The sequence below is a fragment of the Bos taurus genome, chromosome 23 (assembly GCF_002263795.3).
Source record: "Bos taurus isolate L1 Dominette 01449 registration number 42190680 breed Hereford chromosome 23, ARS-UCD2.0, whole genome shotgun sequence".
Lineage (NCBI taxonomy): Eukaryota > Metazoa > Chordata > Mammalia > Artiodactyla > Bovidae > Bos > Bos taurus.
The window spans coordinates 14,951,128-14,971,442 of NC_037350.1; the positions used below are offsets into that span (position 1 = coordinate 14,951,128).

The 20,315-nt window shown below is 52.4% G+C and overlaps 2 protein-coding genes across 4 annotated transcripts; one reads left to right on the forward strand and one right to left on the reverse strand.

Annotated features, from left to right (window-relative positions):
* Positions 1–365: 365 nt before the first annotated feature.
* UNC5CL (unc-5 family C-terminal like) lies at positions 366–13,456 on the reverse strand. 3 transcript variants are annotated; one of them, XM_024983974.2, is made up of 9 exons: positions 12,338–13,456; positions 6,738–7,172; positions 5,907–6,207; positions 4,920–5,182; positions 4,133–4,234; positions 3,814–3,881; positions 2,862–2,962; positions 2,593–2,706; positions 366–588 (listed from the first exon to the last, which is right to left on the reverse strand). In XM_024983974.2, the coding sequence occupies exons 2-9, from the start codon at positions 7,120–7,122 to the stop codon at positions 366–368; spliced, it is 1,557 nt and encodes a 518-aa protein (XP_024839742.1). In that variant the 5' UTR covers positions 7,123–7,172; positions 12,338–13,456. The 3 variants fall into 3 exon arrangements, with proteins under 3 accessions (XP_024839742.1, XP_005223573.1, XP_015315316.1); XM_005223516.5 differs by having other exon boundaries at positions 12,333–13,456; XM_015459830.3 differs by lacking the exon at positions 12,338–13,456 and adding an exon at positions 10,911–12,324.
* Positions 13,457–15,302: 1,846 nt separating this feature from the next.
* Positions 15,303–16,730, forward strand: TSPO2 (translocator protein 2). Its single transcript, XM_024984160.2, has 3 exons — positions 15,303–16,082; positions 16,352–16,392; positions 16,447–16,730. The coding sequence occupies exons 1-3, from the start codon at positions 15,712–15,714 to the stop codon at positions 16,728–16,730; spliced, it is 696 nt and encodes a 231-aa protein (XP_024839928.1). The 5' UTR covers positions 15,303–15,711.
* The last annotated feature ends 3,585 nt before the right edge of the window (positions 16,731–20,315 follow it).

The following is a 20,315-nucleotide window of genomic DNA, read 5'->3' on the forward strand; positions in this document are numbered from 1 at the left end:
GGCGAATACTCTGCGGACTAACCAGTCCCCAAGGAGTGCCAACAGGGCAGTCTTAACAGCGCACTGGTCTATTAAACAGCTTCCCTGAGGCCGGCCAAGCTGGGGCCATCTCCTGGGCTCCTGCGCCCCCTGCCGGCCAGGAAGGGCTCTGCACACAGGACGAAGCGGGCCGGAAGGGCGGTCCCGAAAGGCGCGGGCTCACAGTGGCGTCCGGCCTCGCTGTGGCCCCGGGGGACCCACCCGAGGGTCCTGATGAGGTCGGTGGGTCCAGCCAGGAAGAGCAGCTGTTTTTCTTCCTGGGTGTCGGGGCACATCATCCACGGCCTCCCGGGGGACAGAGCCGCACCCTGCGCCGTAGCGGGCGCTCAGAGCTTCTCGTCCAGCTCCAGGCCCTGGTTCTCCTGGGCGCCAGCGCGCAGCCGGGGTGGGCTGCCGCTTTGCGTCCCGTTCAGGTAGTTCTGGATAACGGAGGCGCAGTCCAGCCGCTCCATGAGGGTCATGAGGTAGTGCAGCTCCTGGAGGCTGCCATTCTGCTCCTCAAATAGCTCCAGGATGGCTGCCGCGGGGCTGCGCTGACAGGACATGAACCTGGCCGGGAGCGGGGCCAGGGTGAGAGGAGGGAGGGGGCCCTGCGTTGAGATCACCACCCACCTCCCCCCAGCTCTGGCCCTCATCATGCCTTCTTTCAGGGCACTCTAGATGGTGAGAGGACCCAGGACTTTGAAATCAGAGATTGCCTGGGTCACATCTGAGATTGCACTGGCTCAAAGTCTGCTCCTCTCTAGGCTTCAGCCTCCTCTTTTCTCACACCAGGGCTTGGATGAGAAGACCTCTGAGAATATCCAGCTGCAATGTTCTGTGTTTGCCTTCTCTGCGCCCTACCCCCACCGCGAACACTCCCCACCCTCCATCTCTCCCAGGCCACATCCTGCCCACCACCAGGCAAATAGTTCTTCCTACCCATGGCCCTCCCCTGCTCAAAACCCCTCCAGAGTCTCTTTCACCGGCTAACCAAGCCCACTCTCCTGACTTCCCTGCCCACCCACCATTTGGCCTTGCCCTGTTTTTCTGACCTTTTCTCCGGCTCCCATCCTGAACCTTCCTTCCCACCTTAAGCATATCAGGTCTGCAGTTGACCGTCTGCCCCCCTCCCCAAGTTGATCCCCAACTTCCCTACCACCTGAAGCCCTTGTTCCCACCTCAGGTGGAGGAGACCATTCTGCACCCCTTAGTCCAGACTCCCATTAGACTTTATTATTCTTTTTTATGTAATTGAGATATTTAGTTGACTCTCGAACATCACCGCTTTGAGCTGTGTGAGTCCACTTACATGCAGATTTTTTCCAACAGTAAATATTACAGTACTACGTGGTCCCTGGTTGGATCTGTGGAGGCTGAACTGTGGACGTGGAGGGGACCTGTAAGTTACACTAGGATTTCAACTGCATGGAGGGTCACCCCTCTAACCTCTACATTGTGCAGGTCAACTGTAATTGACCTAAGTCTTCATTATTCTCACTTTAGCCATTTCATACCTGTTTTCAACTTGCCTCACAATATTGGGTACATAAAAATAATGTCAAAGGAACACATACCTTGATTTTTTTAAGCTCTCTGTATCCCTTAGTATAGAGTGACCTCCCTGGTGTTGGGACCATATTTTATTCATTCTGTATCCCAATGCTTAGTATAGCTTTTCCAGGACTTAGTAGGTACTTGATAAATGTTTAATAAAAGAGTGGTTTTATTTTTTTGCTTTTGAGGGAGAATTTTTATTTATTTATTTATGCCACACCCTATGGCATGCAGAATCTTAATTCCCTAGCCAGGGGTTGAACCCACACCCCCTGCAGTGGAAGCACAGAGTCTTAACCACTGAACCACCAGGGAAGTCTTTTAAGTGGGTGATTTTTAAATCTACCTTGTTTTAAGGATCCAGCTCTCATCCCATCTCCTGGGTGCGGTCTTTGACCACTGTTATCATCTGAGTGCTGGACTCAGCTCAGAATTGGTCTACTCATCTCTCTTCACAGAGACCATAGCTGCACCGCCTGTTTTGCCGATGTTTATTAAATTAACGTGTGCCATGCACTCAGCTACAGGCTTTACACACATTATCCTGTAGTCTTCCATTCTGCCCCGCAGGGCACAGCATGTCAAGCACTCAGTATGTACCAGTGACTTACATGTGAACTGATTCATTGTTAAATATTTACTGAGCCAATATTTATGTACTGAACACTGGCCATGATCCAGGCATCGCTCTAGGTACCAATAATACAGTGATAAACAGAAAGATGTCCAGAACCTTCGTATGGAGTCCCTTTGACTTCCCCTGGTCCTCTCCCCTGGCTTTTTCCTCTCTCACCTGTCATGTCCTCTTCTCTTTGAAGCCATGACAACGAGGAGTGCGGGACCCAAACCAGTGAGATCACTGCCAATGAAATCGATTCTCTTCTGGGAAGTAGGGTGGGGCACAGCCATTCTCTGACTTTTAAGTCACTCTCCTGTGAATGGTCCAGTCTCCAAGGGGTCCTGAGAACCCCCACCAGTCCACCCTCCGCTCCCACGTGCAGACCTTATCCCTCTTACCGGATTTTCATACCGCAGAGCCCCAGGTGGGAGGCCAGTCGCCGCCAGTCATTGCCAGTGATGCTGTTTGGCTCCAATAACATCTGCAGCTGCTCAAAGAGCTCTGGGGGCAGCCTGAGGTAGAGGAAAGGGTGTCCTTGAAGCGGAGAATCAAAAGGCCCAGCCTGGCTCCACAGACACCTCAATGCCGTGCTCACCCTGCAAGCCCAGGAACAGCAATCCCAAACATCCTGCACCCCCTACAGCAACCCAAGCAATCCCCACCTCACCTATTGCAGGCAGGTGGCTGGGTGACTGGGGGTGGGGCTGTCCAGGATTCCTCCTCCGATGCCTGGAACCTGAGGATTTCCATGTACTTGGTCTCCAAGCCCTGAGCCAACAGAGGGGCAGGGAACACACTTAGGGATCATGAGATGTCCCTTGAGCAAAAAGCCAGGGCACCCACCTCCATTCCTCCCATCTCTGCTTCAGCCAGGAGACACAGCCCCACCCTAACCAACACCCTCTACCCTCTGCTTCCCCGACCCCAGAGCCTTCGGCCTTGAGTTTGCTGACTTAGCTCTTTGGGACCTGGGACATGAAGACCAAACGAGGTACATCCTAGGGCACCAGGAGAAGTGCTAAGTGGGGTCAAGGGCAGGGGAGGTCATCTAACAATAGAAATGCTGAACTCAGGCATATGTGCCCCCTTCCTCCATTGTTCTTCTCCTTGGTTCCTCCTTCCCGAAGGATACCTTGAGGGGTATCTGCCTAGTCTCCAATAAGATGCCACATGGTTTCCCAAAGATTCCCCTGATTTCTTCGTGTCTTCCCGCAGGAGGCCGGGATCTCTAATTTCCATCCCACCTACTCAAGCCCCTCTTCCTCCTGGGTCACTCTCCACCTGAAGATACACAGCACTGTCTCCCAGATGCAGACAATCTGTCCAGAAAGAAAGCACTTCTCTCTGATGCCCAAGTTCCTCCAGGTTGGAAGAAACCCCTACAGGGTTCATGTAGGGTCTGGTTCTTTTACCCTCTGGCAGGATTCACCCATGGATGGACAGGAGAGTCAAAGATGGAGCGTCACTTGGAGGCCAGACAGTCTCTGCCCCTGGAAGAATGCCCTCTTTACCTCTTGACTGTGTGATCACAGCCATACTTGCTGCACACCAGACCCTGGTCTACCTCGTCCGCCACTCCCCCAGCCCTGCCCTTCCTCAGTCCCTCCGCTCCAACCCACATCCTGGAAGGTGTGCATCGTGACGATGATCTCATTGGTCAGCGCAGAGCAGTCCTCGTTGTCTTTGGCTACAAAAAAGGAGACGTAGCAGGTGAGGGAGGAACAGGCCCAGAAGAGGAGAGCAGGACAGCAAAATAGACTTCCACAGCAAGACTTTGGAACTCAGAAGCAGCTATGCCGGCCACCCCATCTTTCTCTCTGCAAAGATCTGCTGTGGCCCTATCTCTGCACGCGTGGCCGAATGAAGCGCTGCAGGGCTCCAGGGTGACCAGGAGGGGAGAGGGGAGGGAAGGAGGGGGACACAGGGCTCCCGGGCTACCTGCTTTTCTGCGGAAGCAGAAGGAGCGGAAGGGGCACTTCCCGTGCCAGATGTGCAGATGTGGCACGAGCTGACAGCTGCTGTCATCCACGTTCTCCCAACCTGCAGAGAGGAAAGGGCCTCAGAAGGGTGACCTTCATTTAAGAGGAGGTAAGGGCAGGAGCCGAGGGGACGGGCAGGGCAGGAGCAAAGGCTGGAGGGTGACTCAGTCGGTGGTGGGTCCCAGGGCCTGGGCGGGGACCCTGTGAGTGGTCTTCCTTCTACCAGCACACAGACCCACCCCTCCGCCCCTCCACCTTCCCATCCAACCCACACCCTCCCATCCTCTAGAAGCAGCACCATTGCGCACCCTGTCCACACCCACACAACCACACCCTTGGCCCCATGGACAATTCCTGCAGCCAACGCACAAAGGAACGAAGGTGGAAAGGACTGGGCCTCCTCCTGTGACGTGGGCTTCAACCAGGCAGGACCATAGAAGCCTTCTCACCCCTCCCTGCCCCTGTGGAGGCAACACATCTTCTCCCGCTGCCCACTAGCATCATCTGCCCTCCCACGGAGGACCAGGGCTGAGTGCCGCAGAGGGAGGTATTGAGCAAAGCCTGGGGCTCCAGGAGGCAGCAGGAGGAGCCAGAAGCAAACCCCACTCCGGCCCCCCAAGGCTGCTGCATGCCCAGAAGTCTCAAAAAGAAACTTGAGGCACCCAGATTTCCACCTCAGAGAAGGCCCAGACCCCTCCCTCCATGGGGCTCCCAGATGCCCTGTCCCCCGGCCCGGCGTCCCTCACCCTCTGAGATGTATTTGAGTTTCAGGCACTGGTCCCCTCGGGCCCCAGTGAAGTCAAAGAGCTGGCAGGGCCCGCGCAGGCGTCCACCGTGTGGCTGCTCGTTGGTCACGGCCCACTGCAGGGCACAGGGCGTGTTGTTGAGGAAGTAGACACGCAGCTGCAGGTGGGACTGCCCCGGGGCCAGCGGCGAGCAGAACAGGGCCAGCTGCAGCCACTTTCGGGCTTCCCGGCCCACCGGCGCCTCCAGCACACAGGTGTAGAGGCTGCAGAGAGAGACGGTGGCAGGGACCACGTGCGATGGGACTGGGGAGGCTGGGACACCAGGCCACCTGCCACCCGGCTCCCACCACACCAGGGGCCTCTGTGGGGGGCCTCCGGAGAGGAAAGGAGAACATTCCAGGCCATGTAGGGAAGAACTAGGGTGGAGGGGTTGGCTAGAGGGACGGAATGTGAGTCATGTCAGTGACTGTCACTGTGTCAGTGTAGGAAAGATGGAAGCTGAGCTTCGGGCCACCATGCATGGCCCTGCTCTGGTCATGGGTGGCAAGGAGACTGGGAGGCAGAGGATCTAAGATCCTAGAAGGACAGAGCTAAGGACAGACATGACATGGGGTGGAGTCTTAAAGAACTGGAGGGGGGCAACGTGTCCTAGACAGCGGGGAGACAGTCCTGAGCCAGGGCACAGGGAAGGGACAGACAATATTAGAGACAGAGGTGGAGATGGGACAGGCCCCTCTAGACAGACGACCAGGGCTGAGCCAGACCTTTCTAGACAGACAGAGGGACCATGGGGGGATGCACAGTCCGAATGGGGTGGGAGCAAGATAAGCAGCCATAGGCACTGGAACAGAGGGAGTGGGGAAGGATGGGGGATATGGGCTTTGCAGGCCAGCTTGGACAGAATAAGAGGCAGTCCCCGCAGAGAGGTGAGGACGAGGCAGGCAGAGACAGGGGGCGGGAAGTCCAGGCCCACAGGTGGGTGCCCACCTGAAGTGGGAAAGGTGGATGCGACATTCATCCCGGGAGGTGTGGTCCCCCGGCCGCCCCAGCGGCTTCCAGGCCTTGGTGTCCAGCAGGGCAGTGTTGCTGCTGTAGGCGCGGGCCTGGCTGGGCTGCTGGGCACAGTGCTTGAAGGTGAGGGTGCAGGGCTTCAGGAAGGAGGCCCCGTGGGGGCCACACGCCACCACGGGGCTCACCAGCCCCTGAGCCCGGGACAGCGAGGGGGCATCCGTCAGGTCCCACACCAGGGTCAACGACACCCGCTCCTGGCGGCCCATGGACACAGCACCTGGGGAGGACGGAGAGCTGAGGGGGGCCTGGCAGGCAGGCACACCCCTGCTGCAAAGGAGGCCCAGCCAGAAAGGGAGAGGAGGTGGGCCGGGAGCCCAGGAGAGGGGGCACCGCAGGGCACATGGGGCGGGGGGCAGTGTGGAGGAGAACAAGAGGGTGGTGACTGACTTGGGATGGAACTGCGAGCAAGTCGTCCCCCTCCTCTGAGGGATGCTGCGAGCTCACTCAGGCCTTTGTGTGAATTTGCAAGTGTCTGGAGGCTCTTCCTCCAGACACTTTACTTCCCTTTTGGGGAGAACTGTCGTAACAGACTGTTCATTAGAACAAGGCCCTTTGCCTCCACCTGCCATGAAACTGTCATAAAAATGTGTCGTTTATCCATCTTTGGAGTCAAGAAAGACGTACACGAAACATACAATTTTCAAAATTATGAAGGTGTATCTGAATGGCGCTCTCTCGGGGTTGGCGCCCCTGTCTAATACGTAACATGAACAGCTGTAGGCTGAGAAGGGAGCTGGGTGCTGTTACCTGGCGGGATGAGCAGGGAAATGCCCGTATCCTGGAGCATCAGGCAGCCGCCGCGGTGGTCCACCTCTCGAGCGGAAAACACCAACAGTTTGTGCATCAGCTGCCGGATGACAGTCTGGCCTTGGGTGGGTGTGTGCAGTTCCTGATAGAAGGTGGCCACCTCCTGCAGCGTGGCTGGCAGGCCTGCCCTGGAGGACTCATCTTCCGGTAGGGGAGTGGGAGGGGGCGCTGGCTCCTCTTGGCTCTCCAGCTTCCAGCAGGAACCCAGCAGCCGGCGAGGACAGCGCCATCGAAGGCACTGGACCAGGAGCACTGCGCTCGCCAGCGGAACCCCCACCAGCAGTAGGAACTGGGCGGGCTGGAAGGAACTCTCATAGGAGCACATCCGCCTGGTCGCTTGATGCTGCCGGTTGCCCTGCACCCGAGGCCAAGGGCCTGGGGGAGAGAGTCAGTGTCAGGTGAGCCGTTGGAGGCTAAGACCTGGCTTCTAAGTGACTGCAGTGAGGAGGGAGCAAACTGTCTTCATCCCAGCATACCCCACGCACCCCGGTCAGATCAATTTCCTAAACAGAACTTCACCTATCTCTCCCTCCCTCCCTCCGTCTCTCTCTTTCCCTCTCTCTCCCTCAAGAACCTGCCGTGACTCCCCATGACCTAATTAATTTCACCTCTCACTAGACAGAAAGACCTTGGGTTTGGAGTTAGGAGTTGTGAGTTCACATGCCACCTTGGTCACTGCCTGAGTGAGCTTGTCCTATTGTTTAATGTACCTCAGTTTCTACCTCTGTCTAAATAGAGCCCTTGATCTCCATGGGCCGACAGAAAGTGAAAGAAAGAAAGTGAAGTTGCTCAGTCATGTCCGACTCTTTGGAATCCCATGGACTGTAGTCGACCAGGCTTATCTGTCCATGAGATTTTCCAGGCAAGAGTGCTGGAGTAGGGTGCCATTTCCTTCTCCAGGGGATCTTCCTGACTCAGGGATCAAACCCAGGTATCCTGCATTGCAGGCAGACGCTTTACCCTCTGAGCCACCAGAGAAGCCCATGGGCCGATGGAGGAAGGTCTTAAAATAGAAAAGCAAGGACTTTGCTGGTGGCACAGTGGGTAAGAATCTGCCTGCCAATGCAGGGGACATGAGTTTGATCCCTGATCCAAGAAGATCCTGAGCTCAAGCTCTAGAGCCCTCAGCTGCAACGAATGAGCCCTTGCACCACAACCACTGAAGCCCGTGCACCTACAGCCTGTGCTCAGAAACCAGAGAAGCCACTGCAATGAGAAGCCTGTGCACAGCAGCTGGAGTATCTCCCGGGCTCCACAACTAGCGAAAGCCCAAGCACAGCAATGAAGACCCAGCACAGCCAGAAATAAATACATGAATAAATAAAAAATAAATAGAGCAGTGTATACATGTCAAAAAAGACATATACATGCAAAAAGGATTTTTTTAATAGAAAATGAAGTCACAAAGGGCTACACATCCTCTGATCTCATTAATGTAGATAGCAAAACTAGATGAAGTGTAGGTATATATTTATGAGTGTGCATATGTAAGTTAGGAGAAGGCAATGGCACCCCACTCCGGTACTCTTGCCTGGAAAATCCCATGGACGGAGGAGCCTGGTAGGCTGCAGTCCATGGGGTCGCAAAGAGTCAGACACAACTGAGCGACTTCCCTTTCACTTTTCACTTTCATGCATTGGAGAAGGAAATGGCAACCGACTCCAGTATTCTTGCCTGGAGAATCCCAGAGACGGGGGAGCCTGGTGGGCTGCCATGGACACGACTGAAGTGACTTAGCAGCAGCAGCAGCATATGTAAGTGATGGGCTTCCCAGGTGGTAAAGAACCTGCCTGCCAATGCAAGAGACGTAAGAGACACAAGTTCGATCCCTGGGTTGGGAAGATCCCCTGGAAGAGGGCATGGAAACCCACTCCAGTGTTCTTGCCTGAAGAATCCCATGGACAGAAGAGTGTAGCAGGCTATAGGCTATAGGGTCGCACAGAGTCGGACACAACTGAAGTGACTTAACAGCATGCATGCATGCATATAAGTGATAGAGAAAGGTCTGGAGCAGAACTGTGTAATAAAAAATATAATGTGAGCCACAGATGTGCTTTTACACTTTCTACAATCTACATTTAAATAAAGTAAAAAGAGCCAGGAGAAATTAATTTTTGATATATTTTATGTAACCCAATATATTCAAAATAATATCATGTTGACAGGTAATCAATGTAAATTTATTGCAATATTTTACATTCTTTTTTCATTACAAGTCTTTGAAGTCCGTGTGTATTTTACACTCACAGCACACTGCAACTGATATTCTGTCTACTTCAAGGACTCAGCAGCAACATGTTCTAGTGATTCCTGCCTTGGACATACAAGTCTGGGAGGACACACTCCAAACTATTCCTATTGGTTGTTACTGAAAGAGATGAGAAATTGGGGGAGCTGGAAGATGTGAAAGAGGACTTTCTATTTTCTTAAACCCTTTTTTCTGTAGTCTTTGAATTTTTCACATTCAAGCATGTCTTTCTATTAATCTTGTAATTCTTTTTAAAAACTATTAAAAGTGAAAAAAAGGCTCTCAGACTGATGATGAGGATGGCATGAGATCATGTGAAAATCACTTATAGATGATAAACCCTGTCCAAATATGTGTGTTTTATTTATGCCCCTCCTTCTGCTAGAAAGGTCAGAGGGTAACTCGCAAGGATATATTATATATATATATTTTTTCTACAAGAGTAACAAAAGTTAAAAGTGGAAGCAGAAAGAAAAAAGAAAACCCAAAGTGAGGGTCTCCAGGTGAGGTCCACCAGGTTCCCGGAGTCAGATGGGGGCCTGCTCTGTCTGGCAGCGTCCCCCTAAAGATACCAGCTCTTGGGATTTCCCTCGTGGTCCAGTGGTTAAGAATCTGCCTTGCACTGCAGGGGCTTGGGTTCGATCCCTGGTTGGGGAAACTAAAATCCCACATGCCACTGAGCCCACTAGGCCTGCGTGCCCCAACTGGAGAGCGTGAGTGCCCCAACTACAGAGGCACATGCTGCAGCTAAGACCTGATGCAGCCAAATAAACAAACAGATAATTTTTTTAAAAGATGCCAGCTCTTCCCCAGGTCTTCTCCTCCGACTTATCCTCTTCCTCCCTTAATTTCCACCTTTGGCAAGACTGGGCTCTGCACACCTGGTGAAGTCTAAGCTTCGGCCTTTGTTCCTGCTATCCTCTGCTTCACGCTGTCCCCCTCTGCTCCTTCTCTCACCTGGACCACTCTTGCTTAATAGTGCCCCCTGCCAGCCCCCACTCACCAGCCCTTGACTGTTTCGCCCTCCCTGACCACCATCCTCCCACCATACTAAGTAACTGTTTATTTTTAATTTTTCTTGGCCATTCCGCATAGCATGTGGTATCTTAGTTCCCTGTCCCAGGGATCGAATACGCGTCCCCTGCATTGAAAGCTCGGAGACTTAACCGCTAGACCACCAGGGAAGTCCATACTGAGTAATTCTTGATCACATGCTCTCCGTGTGGATTTCCACTCAAATGAGCAATTTCTGAGCACCCACTGTGGCCCAGGCATTGTCCTGACACAATGACATCTTACTCGGCTCTCAAGGAGCTTCTGAGAGCATGGGATTCATTTACTCCAAGGTTGAGTTCTGTGAGACACCACATCCTCCTTCTGAGTCCCCAGGGTCCCTGTGGTTGATCCACTAGGATCTGCACTGGTGAATTATTCCCTCACTCACACCTCATGGCTCAGCTGGTAAAGAACCACCTATAATGTGGGAGACCTGGGTTCAATCTCTGGATTAGGAAGATCCCCTGGAAAAGGCAAAGGCTACCCACTCCAGTATTCTGGCCTGGAGAATTCCATGGACTGTATAGTTCATGGGGTTGCAAAGAGTTGGACACGACTGAGCAACTTTCACTTTCACTTCACATCCCTAACCCCGACCTGAGGCTGTGCCCCTAAGCGCCTGCTCCACCCTTACCCACCTTCTTTCTTCCTTCTCAAGACCCGTGAAACCTAAGCCCCCTTCCCAGCTCCCCCTGGCCATGGGCTGAAGGATGAAGCCCTGGGGTAGGATCTATTTCCCCCATGTTTTCATTGAAATTATAGACAAGAAGGGAAGGCATGACGTTGCTCCCTCGGCCTTAACATCTAACCTGCAGACGGTGGCCCTGGCAGGGCACATGAGTGGAGTAAGTGAGCTGGCGATGCCTGAATCTGGCAGAGATGCGGATCAGAGCCACAGGCTTCCCTTTACGTCCCGTTCAATCCTTGCAGTCCTTCCGCAGTAAAGATAATTGGAATTATAACTGTAATAATAATAGCTAACATCCACAGAGCCAGGGTATTACGGCGCTCTACGTGGCCCAGCTCATTTGATCCTCACAGCAGCTTTATGAGCTAGCTGTTATTTTTATCTCATTTCCCAGATAAGGAAGCCAAGTTTCCTCCCCCAGTGAGGGCAGAGGATGGATTATTAAGCTACAACTGAAGGCAGAAGGGAAGAATGAGCAAGGATGACAAGAGCTTCCAGAAATACTCCCTTTCTCTCCCTGCCCCTTCTTTTTCCCCGAGGTCTCTTCCTTTTCACTTCTAGAGGAGTTGAAGTTGAAAGAGAAAGAAATGAAAATAAATAGAAGGAAAAACAAACATAAGGAACTAAAGGCACATCCTTGGTGCCGCAGCAAGTGATGCTCTCGCCTACCCCCTGCTCACCGAGGCACCAGCAGTAGGAGATGGGCCAGCTGTAGGGAAAGAAAGGAGGGGCTCACTCTGTTTCTATAGCAACAGCTTTTCCAGGGCCTCCAAAGACCAGAGTCCAAATCCCCTCCACTCCATTGGGTGGTGCAGCAGAGTCCCCTTGTCCTACCTTCTAACCTAGAGGGCCTCTCACAGGAGCCAATTCATTACCTGGCCTGGAGCAGGTAACTCCTCCCTCCTCTCAGCCCCCTTTCTGCCAGGCTGACAGCTCTCCAGGCTGCGTTGGTCCTCACCCCATCCTTCTCTTTGCCCCCAGGAAGGGAAAGGGTCCCGAATATATAGCATAACAGCCTGGTACCTGCAGACTGGACCCTCTCAACCCCATGGCTGACCCTTTGGTACCCAGATCTCCAGTATGTCCTGCCCCAGACTCTGAATCATCCTGGGTAGCACTTTCCCAAGATGAGAGTCTTTTAGGATGCACCATCACCTGTCCCCAGGGAGTTGCTTCCTCCAGCACAAGGATCCAGGCTCCTGCTGCAAAGTTCTGCTCATATTCTTTAAGGAAACTCTCAACCCTTCTCCCACATCACTGCTTCTTATTGGGTCTACTGCTGAAAGATCTCCAATTATACATAAACCATGTACCAGGATAGTGAGTCCCAGACTAAGTCATGGGCTGCATTCACCAAGTGCCTCCCCCGGTCCTCACACCCACTGGGCTGTGGCCCTCTGCCAAGCCCCTTCCTTCTCCCTCCTCCAGCACCAGGTGTCCACACCTGCCAGCCTCACCTGAGCTGGCCTGGCCCCTCCCCAGGGCCCCAGGTAGCCCCATCTTAATGCTCAGCCCACCCCCAGCTGCCCCAGGGGGTGCTCACCTTACCGTGTAGGTGACCCCAGAGGCTGCTGGCTTGTCCAGGAACAGCAGTTCCTTCTCTGAGAAACAGAGAAGTCAGCCAGACTCAGTCACCAAGCCAGCAGACAAGTGCAGGTGGGCGGGGAATTCAGGCAGGAGTGGCCTGGCGCTTCCCACTTCCTGGCAGTCCTGCCTCCCGGCCGCCCCAAAGAGGGGTGGGGAGTCTGTCCTGTATGCTGGCAAAGTCCAGACGAGGTGAGGGAGGATCCTAGAAGTCCGTGAACTTACCGTCTAGATCTGGAAGGGAGGGACAGAGGGAGACAACCTGGGTACAAGGTGAGGCTTCTCTAGACTGCCCTCTGCTGGTCAGTGGCTGCTGCAACAGTGCAAGGTAGGAGGAACCCTAACCAGGGCTTCTCAAATTGTAATGTGTACATGAACCGTCTGAGGGACCTTGTTAGAATGCAGGTTCTGATCCCATTGGTCTAAGGTGGGGCCTGGGATTCTCTATCTTAGAAGCCCCCAGGTGATGGCACTGTGGGCCTGCCCAGGGTGCTTCGTAGTGTCTTAGTTGCTGAGTCGTGCCCAACTCTTGTGACCCCATGGACTGTAGCCCACCAGGCTCCTCTGTCCATGGGATTTCCCAGGCAAGAATACTGGAGTGGGTTGCCATTTCCTTCTCCAGGGGGGTCTTACCAACCCGGGGATCAAACTCACATCTGCTTTGCAGGTGGATTCTTTACTGCTGAGCTTAGACAATGCCTAGTTCTAACCACTTCCTGCACAGATATGACAGTTGCTGGTGGCATTGGGGCACAACCGTATCTGCTCCCTAGCGAGGGCTCTTTCTACTGCCTACAGGGTTGCTGCCACTCTGGATGTTTGCCAGCCTGGTCCTTCCTTTGTCACTCTGCCACTGGGATGAAAGCTCCCTTCACAGAAGGAGGTTTTTCCAGCCATCTGCTCCATATCTTCAGCTCTAGGTAGAGCCCAATCAGTCCAAAGTACGTGTTTAATAAAGACCTGGGCGAAAGAGTGGGCCACCTGAGAGGAAAGAGGAAGCATTTTTGGATCCAGACTGCCAACACTGAACCCGGTGACCCACTTGCTGACTGTGTAATCACAGGTCAGTTGTTCAACCTTTCTGAGCCTCACTTCCTGGCCCGTCAAAAGCACATGATAATATTTACCTTGAGAGGGATAAAGATGGTCATTATTAAGCTAATAAATATAAAGCACACACCACGGCATGGTTACTCAGAAGTGGTAACCTGTCGCCATAGTCTGGCCTCCTGCAGCGGAGGTCTCTCCCAGCCCCACATTGATCATCGCCCGTAGAAAATGAGTAACTCCTGCCGCTTTCATCTTAGCTAATGATTCTCTAGCTTCTTGTCCCAAACTGCAACCCCCACCCCTGCGCCGCCTTCCCTGGGAGGAGGGGATAGATACCTCCCAGGGGTGCCCAGGTCCCCAGGGTGGAGAGATGGGGCAAAGGAAGGGTGGAGAGTAGCCAACCTGGGGAGAGGACCGCCTGTCTAAAGCACAAGCAAGAAAGAGGTGCTCGGGACTTTGGGGGATGAAGAGGGGAGCGGTTGGTCTTTGCTGAACAAAGCTCTGAGACACACAGGTGGCTGCCTTTTTCTCTGAGTCATGAGATTCCAGGGGCTTGTGAAACATCTGTCAAGTTCAATTCCAAGTCAGAATGGGCCATGCGAGCTAGCAGTCAATAACGAGGGGCTATGTCTTATGAGATCATTTCCAAAGCTGGGGCTTGTTTCACTGGGGACAGCCCCAGTTACATCTGAGGGTCCCTGCTACCCCTACGGACACAAAGCTGGTTCGTGCAAGGCAGAGACCACGATGCCAGGCATCAGAAGCCTGGCAGCCTGGGGCTCAGCTGTCTCAGGAGGTTCGGGTTGCACAGCACCAACGCCTCAATAGTTCCATCAAGGGGGCGGGCCCCTCCAGAGACTGGGTCTAGGAGACCAGGGGACCCTCTGCTGAGAGGAGGGTCCATGCAGGCAGCAACCTGGACTCCCCAGCTAACGTCATCACCCTTGTCACTGGAGAAGGGAGCCCCGCTCCACCCTTCTCCCTGTCCCCACCCTCCTCTGCCTTCCTCACATCACACATCACTGGCACTCAGTCTGGGAGGTGTGCTGCCTGAGGTAAGGGGAAACACAGGCCTGGGAATAAATAAGGAGGCACCAGCAGTTGGAGGAGAACTGGAAAAAAGCATTGGGGGTGGTGGGAGCGGGGAGACCTCCAACACTGGATAGAAAACTGGAAATGATAGAGAGACAGGAGGCAGAAGGTGAAGAAACAGACAGTGAGAAGCAGAGAATAAATAGAAAGACGCACAGGCCAGCAGGCTGGTCAGCCCTGTCCCCAGAACCTCCAGGACATGTTCATGGGCCCTTGACAGGAGAGGGTGGTGTAGACTGTCACTCCACACACTGAGAAAAATCACCTTTTTTCCCCTTCAAATTCTGTCAATCATGGGGACGAAGTTGAAATATCACAGGCAAATGAGAAGCATGATATTGGGTGGGGGATCTTGGTTGGAGGGACTACCCAGGTGGCTCAGAAGTAAAGAATCCACCTGCGATGCAGGAGACTCGGATTCCAACGCTGGGTTGGGAAGATCCCCTGGATAAGAGCGTGGCTACCCACGCTGGCACTCTTGCCTAGGAAATCCCATGGACAGAGGAGCCTGGTGGGCTACAGTCTGTGGGTTTACAAGAGTAAGGCACGACTTAGCAACTAAACAATAACTTCCGTTGGAGGACGGTCTGTGCCTCACCCTGCTTGCAAAGGAAGACGCGGAACAAAATACAAGTGAGCACGGCAGTGTTTTAATCAGAGACCAAGCGGTTGTTCCCGTGAGAGGTCAGGTGCCCCTTGTGTGGCCCCGACCCTCTGGAAGTGGCGAGATGGAGGGGGAACCTCCCCCAGCCCCTCGGGGTAGATGAGAACTTCAGAGAAAGGAATCCATAGTGTTATTCAGCTGAGTCTGAATTTGGGTGGGAGCTCCGGCAGAGTGGACCCCTGGGGTTTTCCCAGTCTGGTATAGTGAGATAAGCCTGGGGCAGATGCACTGGTTGGTTCTGGACTGGAAAGGAAGCCCAGGGTTCTCTGGCTCCTGTCTTCCAAACGTGGTTCTTCCAAGTTGGCTTGGTTGAGTTTGATCTTAGACCCTGCCCTCCATCAAGGGCCTGCTATGTACCTGGCCAAGTGCCATCCATTGTGGGAGGCAGAAAAGATGGGCGATCCTGGACCTGAGATCCAGGAGTCAGACACACACTGGGGGAGAGGAGTCTTTCACTAAGAAGCAGTTGTCAGTCCTAGACGGGACACTCTTGAGTGCCACATGAGTGGTGTGGAGAAAGTAAGTCCATGGAATGTGGAAAAGGGCGAAGGCAGCGTTGGCTCAGAGGAGGGGGCTGGGAGAAGACCCCAGGGGGTGTCCAGGACTAGACCTCCTATGGGAGGCTCAGGCCGGGGAAGAGTGTCAGGTAGGAGGAGACAGACAGGCAGATGCGGGGAACGCTACCATCAGCGTGTTCTCTGCCTCCCCAGATCGCACCTCCTCCAGGAGAATGTGGCCTCAAGGGGCCATCTTTGTGGCCCTGCCCCTCCTGGGGCCCACCCTTGTCTGGCTGCTCATCCATCACTCAATGTCTGACTGGTGTGACAGCCTGAGAAAGCTGCCCTGGTGCCCACCTCACAGAGTCTTGCTGCTGGTGTGGACAACCATCTACTCCATCACAGGGTGAGCACCCACTTCTCATGCCTGGGCTGGGAGCAAGTCTCCCATCCCTGAATTGCTGCCACACGCTGGTCTCTAAAGGGATGGGACCTCATCTTGCCTCTTTCAGGATGTCTCCTCTGTACCCTCTGTACCTCCTCCCTGCCCTCAAAGGATATCTAGACCCACTTACCCCGTTTCAGCCCACAAAGGATTTTTTTTTTGGCAACCACAAGGCCCCATTTACCATGAATCAGCCTCCTCTGAGCATTTCTGCCACCGTCTATCCACAGGTATGCTGCCTCCGAAGCAGGGAGCGAGGCACGGCCATCAGGTGCCGGCAGGTAGCGGTGGGGAGGGCTGCCCTGAGCTTCCACGGTGTGCGCAGAGCACCCAGAACTTGGCTCGCTGGCTCCAGGGTGCTGCAGAAAGGTCAAGGGCAATTCCCAGGGCAGCCTGCCTAACCGCCCTGCCCCCGCCCAGGCCCTGCTGCACCTGCTGCTGCTCTTTGGGCTGGTGATGAGCACGGCCCTGATCTGGCACCCCATCAACAAGCTGGCCACCCTGCTGCTGCTGGCCTACCTGGCCTGGCTGCCCATGGGCGTTTCCATCACCTGTCACTTGTGGAGGGACAGCCTTTGTCCCGAGGACAGGCCCCCAAGGGGAGAGTAGGAGGCCAGGATCAGGGGAGAGGAGGGAGGCGGGGGTAGGGGCAGAGGAGACCACAGGCAGGGCTGTGGAGGGGAGGGTGGTGGCCAGAGGTTGCTGAGTCCCTGAAGGTGACTTGACCCAATGTGGCCACTGTCCTGGGTCCCCTGGTGTCACTTTCCACTGGGATTCAGAGACATGGGAGAGGGGGAAACAGTTCACATTTAATGTAAGGTAATAAATCCTGTACTAATAAGAATTAATTTAGTAGTGATAGCATCAGTGAATAAAATCCTAACTAACTTTCTGGGTATGATGTGAAGTGTGTGAGGTTCAGGACAGCTGGGTGGGAATGGACATGTGTGTGTGTGTGTGTGTGTGTGTGTGTGTGTGTGCGCGCGCGCGCACGCGCACGCACGCGCGTGAGCACACATGAATGAAGGTGTGAATGCCCTGCCAAGCCTCACTCAAAATTTGGGACTTAGATTTTTAATTACTTGAAAGACAAAGTTTTTGAAAAGCCACAGAAAGATAAAGTAAGAAAGGATACCAATTATCTTGTCAAACAATATATTTATTGCTTATTTTATATTATGTATCATAATATATAAATATATATTATGTACCACCTATAAAATAATATATTCTATACTATATTAACCTTATTTAATTTATTTTAATTTTTTATATTGGCATATAGTTGATTAACAATATTGTATTAGTTTCAAGTGCTCAGCAAAGTGACTCACTTATACATATATATGTATCTACACTTTTTCAATTTCTATAATTAATTTATTTTAATTTAATTGTATTAATTACACTGATAATATAATATATAATAGTTATATGATACAATATGCATTATATATGTCATACTACTCTTTCCATTTCTATAATTAATCTTAATTAATTATATTAATTACACTAATAACAATATAATATATAATACAGTAATACAATACATTATGCATTATATATGTCATACTAAGACCTTAAGTCATTATATCTGATAAGATTATAGACCTTTTTTATTTTTGCCTTCTTATACTATTAGGTTTTTACATCAATTAATCATTATTAATAAGAAAACATGTTGAAAAAAGATGTAAGCCTCAGTGCTGACCAGTGAATTGAGGAGGAGGTTTTTGTCCAGCCTTGTCTCTTACTTCTCTTTCTAAACCTTCCTAATGGCTTTTTAAAATTTTCCTCTCTTCCATCCTCTTGCTTTCTTCCCCTGTTGTCTCAAAGCCCTGATGGTGGCAAGAAGTGATGGCCCCAGGGCTGCCTCCCTAAATCTTAAACAAGGCCAGCTGGAAGGCCCAGGTGCCTTGTGTAAGGAGCTTTTAAAAATATCAACCAGACTCTCTAGGGATGCGCCTGGGCACTGGTGTTTTTAAAACTGCCAGGACTTCCTCATGTGTAGCCCACCTGAGAACCACCACTGAGGGTGTTCCAGAGCCACCTGGAAGCTTATTAAAAATGCCTAGGGACTTCCCTGGTGGTCCAGTGGTTAAGACTCCATGCTCCCTCAGGTTCAATCCCTGGTCAGGGAACTAAGATCCCACATGCAGCCAAAAAATAAAAAAATAAAAATGCTCAGCACTTCTATCAGCTGCTCACTGAAATTAGAGAGCTCCAAGCACGGATGGTCTTTCAGGGCTCTCTTTACTGTGACAACCTTAGATCCTGAGGGTTGAGTTCTGGGTCTGGGACAAAATGTATCCCCTTGGTGGGGGCCAAGGACCACACAGGGGGAACGTTGCGTCCTCCGGACCACAATGGCGGAGGACATTATCATTTGAGAAGGAGACAGGCTGTTCCTGGAGCTCACCAAGGAAGGACAAGCGAGAAGGAATCTCCTCCTCCCCGCCTCTTCTGGGCATGCTCTGCCCAGCGAGGCCCGTGGGTCGCCTGTGTTCCACCCGCCCTTGTGTCCCCAGCCCCAGTGTGGCACAGGACACAGAGAAGGCATTCATTTATCTTTGATTGATTAATTGATTAAGTAAAGGAACACATTGTCCCATTAAAAGATAATGCTGACCAGCCCCCCACCAACACCTGCCCCTGACCCTGGACCAATTGAAAAAGCCTCTCTTTGCGGGGAGGGAATGGCATTCATTGGAGAAGGGCATGGCAATCCACTCCAGTATTCTTGCCTGGAGAACCCCATGGATAGAGGAGCCTGGTGGGCTATGGTCTACACGGTCACAAAGAGTTGGACACGACTAAAGCAACTTAGCACGCACAAAGGCATTCATAGCTGTTGAAACTTCTCAGGTGGTTCTAATGTGCGAGCAGATTGAGAACAGCTGCTGTGGGGGCGTTGCCTCTCAAAGTGCAGCCTAGTGACCTCCTGGAGCCCTGGTTGATGGCCTGGACTCCAGCCTTGCTCCAGACTCACGGACTCAGATCAACTTGAGAAATGAGGGCCCACAGATAGGGTGCAGTGGTTTGCAGGTCCGACCTTGGAGACAGATCAACCTGGGCTTGAGCACTGGCTCTGTCATTCATTAACTGATAATCCGGTACAACTTACTGCATTGTCTATGCTTCATTTTCTTCATCTGTAAAATGGGGACCTCAGAGAATCTGAGGAAAGAGTGAATGCATCTGGCATAGAGGAAATGTTGCCCTAAGAGGAGACCCCGGGAGGCCACCTGTTTAGTGAGCACCTGTGGTTCTGACTCACATGCCAATGGGGACCCACTCTGCCCTGAGACCCCCAAAGTATTTTCCAGACTTCCTAAGTGCTGGGAGGCTGAGTGACCTTCCCCACGGGTCTGTGGACCAGCCTGACCGGTGCTACACGCACAAAATAGTGAACTCTTTATTGCACAAATGTGTGCAATAAATGTGACACATGGATTTTGACTTCACCTCAAACAGATTTTTTTAAAAGCTGCTTTTAGTTGAATTGAAAACTCCATCGATCCAGGTAACTATTTAAATTTATCAATGATCAAAGACATGCTCAGGGGCCACACTGCATGGGCTCTTATCCATTTCAACATATGGACCTTCCAGAGATATTTGTCATTGTCTTTACCATCACCATCTCATGTAGGCATTATAGATAATTGCTACCAACTGTATTGATGTTGCCAACTAATTCTAGAAATTAAACTGGTTCTCTAAGAAGATGCACCGTGCTGCTCATGTGACTCTAACCACCCCAGAACAAGTGGACACCGCAAGCCCAGAGGTCTAGATGCCTCCAGTTTTGGATTTTGGTCCTAGAAGAAAGCTCAACTTGGGCAGTGTCCCAAGCCCTGGAATAGCCTGACTGCCTGGCAAGCCATGAGCCAAATAAAGGGCTTCCTGGCTTTGTGCAAAAACAGCCAGAAGGGGCAGGATCTCCAACCTCAAACTTATCCTCTGACCCAAAGTTGTCCTTAATATCCTCCTCAGCACTAGCTCCTTGGTTTCTGAACGGGAGTTCTGATCCCTGCCGCCCCCCTCACCTCCCTACCTGCCTGGCCTCTCGCCCTTCCTCTACCCTGCCTTCCAGTTCTGAGAACAGCCTGGAATACACACTGCCCTTGGCCCCTCCTCTCTCGTTACCTAGAGTTGTGCCTAAATAGAGTCGGAGTTGTTTTCTCCCTTTGG

Coding starts and splice junctions, on each gene's coding strand:
- UNC5CL (XM_024983974.2), bottom strand. CDS start 7,122: ATGTGCTCCTATGAGAGTTCCTTCCAGCCCGCCCAGTTCCTACTGCTG. Junction 6,208..6,737: donor TTCCCTGCTCATCCCGCCAG/GTAACAGCACCC, acceptor CGTCCTCCCCAG/GTGCTGTGTCCATGGGCCGC. Junction 2,707..2,861: donor CAGCCACCTGCCTGCAATAG/GTGAGGTGGGGA, acceptor CCTCTACCTCAG/GCTGCCCCCAGAGCTCTTTG.
- TSPO2 (XM_024984160.2), top strand. CDS start 15,712: ATGTGGAAAAGGGCGAAGGCAGCGTTGGCTCAGAGGAGGGGGCTGGGA. Junction 16,083..16,351: donor ACCATCTACTCCATCACAGG/GTGAGCACCCAC, acceptor GTCTATCCACAG/GTATGCTGCCTCCGAAGCAG. Junction 16,393..16,446: donor GAGCGAGGCACGGCCATCAG/GTGCCGGCAGGT, acceptor CGGTGTGCGCAG/AGCACCCAGAACTTGGCTCG.